Genomic DNA, 4,381 nt, shown 5'->3' with positions numbered 1-4,381 from the left:
CGAAAACGGGGCACGTTCTCTATCTTGATGCGAGGGATTATTTGGTGTGTGGTTGGTATTGTAGTCCAATTAAAGAAATTCAGTAAACGAATTAGAAAAGTCGACCTTTTGACTAAAATTAAAAAAAATAATTAGAAAAGTCTCATGTACAGCACATATTTGTAACACATACAATGTCTCATTTTATTACTTATGATTTCTATTTTGATATATTCTCTAAGTATCTGTCCTAGCTTGAAAAAGGCAATAACAAGGTAAAATAATACATAATGTAATGAACCATTTTCACATATACAAACTAAAAGGCAATAGCAAGCTTCGATTTTTAATTCAAGCCAGTGATGAAATTAAATGTTATCTTCTTAATTGGGTAAAATACCAATTTTATAAATAACGTGCAATGTGAATTGTGACAAATAACATCAGACGGGAGGATGCCGCAGCTGCAGCAAGCTATCAGTTTCGATATGCCCTAGCATTTTGCTTTCTTAGCACAAGCAGTCCTTTATGGTCATTCAACCAGGCATTCAAAAATCATCCAAACTTCTTTGGTCTGTAATGGCTATGGTACAAACCGCCAGCAGCAGCATCGTCGTCAGGATTGACCCCGCTGCCATCGTTTAATCAAATGTCTCAGCAACATTATAAAGAGGCTACAAGAGGAAAACACCTGGGCTTCTGGGATGCCCTGCCGCTGAGTCGTCTAATTTCCAAAAAATAAACTGACGAGACTCGATGTGAATAAAAATTTCATCGAAAATGGTCGAGGAAGACCGACACCTATTCTGACAATTTTGGTGGGGTGAAGGGTTCGACATCACCGATCCTTGGAAGGCTGGGCAGTGACCACTGGATGGTCCAGTGGCAGATATACTGACGAATCGCTAGCGTAACTTTGCATGCGAAGCGGTTCCGTTACACTGCTACAATTTGTCAGGTTGAACATCCGTATCTCGACCAGACCATCTTCAAAACACTTTAAGAGGCCAGAACATCGTTTTCAAGGATCATGTCTTTGGCCACCAAGATTTGCATGCCATTCCATATATGCCAATGCCTTAGTCGTGACAAAGATTTGCATGCCATTCCATCGATTTTAAAGACATCTAAGACATTTCTGACAATTTAGAGAATTTGGTCAATTGAAAATGGTGATGTCCTATGAAAATTAGTTAAAATGATAAAATAAAGGGTAATTCACGCTTTGCCCCACACTTTACTTCTCCGGTCGTGTGATAAATTGTCTAAACAAATCACACTACTCTGTTTCTAGCCAAAAAGTGCAATATTATTTTAAACATTTACAAATTTAAAGTCCAATTAGCATTAAGATGGAAGTGAAATTTAAAGTCCAATTATTGAACTTACGGACTATAATTTTCTTTGTATTACTTTGACTAACGTTCATGTTTTTGTTTTTTTCAAGTGACTTTCATCGTCAACGATGGCCTGAATTCTATTGATTATCCTTTTCTGGTCAAAATCAAATTTATACGGAACCAGATTAAATCTTCGTTGAAACTTTAGAAACCACTTTATTATTGTGGACCAATTTTGAAAACTAATCATATTTAATAAGGTGCCAAAATTGAGAATTTTTATTGCTGTAAAACCATAGAAACTATTCGGTGTTAGGAAGACCCAATATTCGAGAAAAAGTAAGAACCCCGGTTTTCAAAGCTACATTGGATATAATTGGCAAGGATATAACATCCGACATACTGCAGGAAAAATCCCTCCAACCATATTAGGAAATTAAAGAAGCCATTCTTTTCAAAACGCAGCATTCCCAGACCCACTACTTCGTCTCTTAATGTCTGCTATAAATCTGTACCCAAAAAAAACAAAAAAAACAAAAAAATACATCCATGTTTCAACCCTGATTCTCCACAGTGGAAATAGCTCTGTACTGCGTTGGATTAATTAATGGCTCTGCTTTGGATTAAGAAAAAACCCACCTTACTAATTTATATAATCTTTCCTAGAACTCCCAGTCTAGGCCTAAAAGAAGATCACGGTTCTGGGCAGTGGGCTCCTGCCAGGTTGCCCCGTCCGGCTACCCCTCCTGTGGTTGGAATCAACCAGTTGTTTTTTCCAAGGGACGGTAAGGCAAATTAAGGTCAAACAAAAAACCTCCATAATGCGAAATTGGCAAGACATTTTATGTTGGTTTATCATTTATGTAGGTCAGAAGCACTATTAGACATGTTGATTTATGTTGGTTTATTGATTCAAGACCAATAAAAGGCTTGATGTTGGACATATAAAGACCCTATTTGCTAATTCACATGCTAAGTAAAATACATCTGACATGCGAAATTAAATCAAATGAAACCCTTGTATATCCACTCGAAACTCTTTAATTGGTTCAAAAACAACTACCAGTCAGTCAGGACTAACATGAACTTTCCCCAAAATTGGCTAGCCAGACTTCAATTCAATGCGAAGCTCGAACGACAAAACAAGATATTTCATGTCTCGTCGCAATGCAGACCGGTACCAAGCGTAAGTCCGGCTTCAACTTTCTCCTGACGACTTGACATCTATCCATTTGTCTGAAATAATGCGCAGAAAAAAATCCCTAGCCACTCAATCCCCTCAAAAAAAAAGTCTTTGCCTCATTTTTTGCAGCATCAGCTAACTCGTTCAGTTTCAAGTAACCAAACTCCACCTAGCGGTTAGCGAGCTATGGTGGGAAGCCAATTTTCTCCCTCAACAGTTACCTTCGCTGCATAGTACAATTTCCTTCAACCGACGACCATTCAACACTTGATTCAGTTTGGTTTCAAACTTTCAATCACATCTTAATTCAGTTTGGTACCACTCTCTCAACAGATAAACATCTTAATTCAGTTTGGTTCCAATCATACAACTTGAAAATGCACTTCTGATCGCCACCAGAAACATATTGGATGTGTTACAGTAAAGCTTAGCACAAGAACCATCACTACGGCATCCACTGCCATCCAATGCACACAGCTTTAACCAATTGCATTGTAAGCAATCCTATGTCCTCAAAAATTTCACATGTTTAATGCATGTTGCAGATTCGATTCGAAACTCAGGTTCGGCTCATCGGTTAACAGATAATGAATCGCAAATGTAGCATTAACAAAAAATATTAAACTTCCTCTTAGCAACAATTTAATTTACCAAACTTATGATTCAGGTTGCATGGAAGATCTATCTACCTTATACTCCACAACTGCAACATGAAAAAAACATTCTACACTACAGAAGAATATCTATTAGCGTTATCTTGATCTCACCAACACAAAAATTCCTTGAGAAAATAAGTTTATTGAATTTCACTGTGTTTTCAAAATCAAGGTCCGCACAGAGGCTGAATAGCTTACAGCACTATGCTATATTCAACAATAAAAGATAACACATGAAAGCAACAGGTTGGCAATTCAACAGCTCAACTGGGAAGATTTATTTTCAAAATAGTGATAGCAAGAAAAAGATTCGTAAATTCTGAACTTAGCATCAAAACAGTTAAGAAATTTTATTCACGAAAACAATTTATACCTAAACGACTGAGCAAGAGAGATGAAAATAACTAATCACAAATGCTAAGGAAAAGCAATTCAAGGCATCATACCAAAGTAAACCAACCACAGCATTGATATTAAATGTAGAAGATTTAAATTCAAAATTATCACATCCTAATACTTATCTCAAAAAAAAAGACAGCTTAATTAAACGACTATTTAGAAACAAAATCTGTCCTCTCAACTGGTCCTTAATACGAAACAACAAGAGCTCAATTATCCAAAACATTAATGATAACTGAAACCTTAAACCAAAACCATAGTTTTTTCCATATAATGAAAACTGTAATAAACGCACTTAACGGTAAGATTTCTGGAACCTAGCACGGGCACCACGACCACCGAACTTCTTTGGCTCACAGCGCCTGGGATCAGCCACAAGCAAAGTCCTATCATAGCGAACGAGGATGTCCTTGATCTCCTTCTTAGACTGCTCGTCAACGTATTTCTGATAGTACGCAACTAAAGCTTTCGCGATGGACTGGCGGATGGCGTAGATCTGAGAAGTGTGACCTCCTCCTTTGACGCGGATGCGCATGTCAACTGCGGCGAAGCGGTGACGCCCGAGGAGGAGGATTGGTTCGAAAGCCTTGTAGCGGAGGATTTCTGGCTGAACGAGCTCGATGGGAACGCCGTTAATCTTGATCAGGCCGCGTCCACGCTTGCAGTGTGTAACTGCCACCGCCGTCTTCTTACGGCCGAAACATTGAACAGACTCCACCGGCGCCGCCATGGTGCTTTGATTCTTCTCTGCGGCTGCGAGAAACCCTAACCCTAAGCCTTTTTGTGGGGAGCGACAATTTAACTGTGGAGGACGAGATGAAATG

At 38.6% G+C, this 4,381-nt stretch overlaps 1 protein-coding gene across 1 annotated transcript; it reads right to left on the bottom strand.

The window, feature by feature from the left end:
* Nucleotides 1-3,666: 3,666 nt before the first annotated feature.
* Nucleotides 3,667-4,381, bottom strand: LOC113760764 (40S ribosomal protein S16). The gene has a single exon (XM_027303481.1). It carries the CDS (start codon nt 4,285-4,287, stop codon nt 3,853-3,855), a length of 435 nt encoding a protein of 144 aa, XP_027159282.1. The 5' UTR covers nt 4,288-4,381; the 3' UTR covers nt 3,667-3,852.

Source organism: Coffea eugenioides, chromosome 2, assembly GCF_003713205.1.
Source record: "Coffea eugenioides isolate CCC68of chromosome 2, Ceug_1.0, whole genome shotgun sequence".
NCBI lineage: Eukaryota > Viridiplantae > Streptophyta > Magnoliopsida > Gentianales > Rubiaceae > Coffea > Coffea eugenioides.
The sequence above is the reverse complement of the archived record's forward strand: the minus strand, read 5'-3'. Positions and strand labels throughout refer to the sequence as shown.

What these genes read in the sequence shown, in the direction of transcription:
- LOC113760764 (XM_027303481.1), bottom strand. Translation starts at nt 4,287, where the DNA reads ATGGCGGCGCCGGTGGAGTCTGTTCAATGTTTCGGCCGTAAGAAGACG.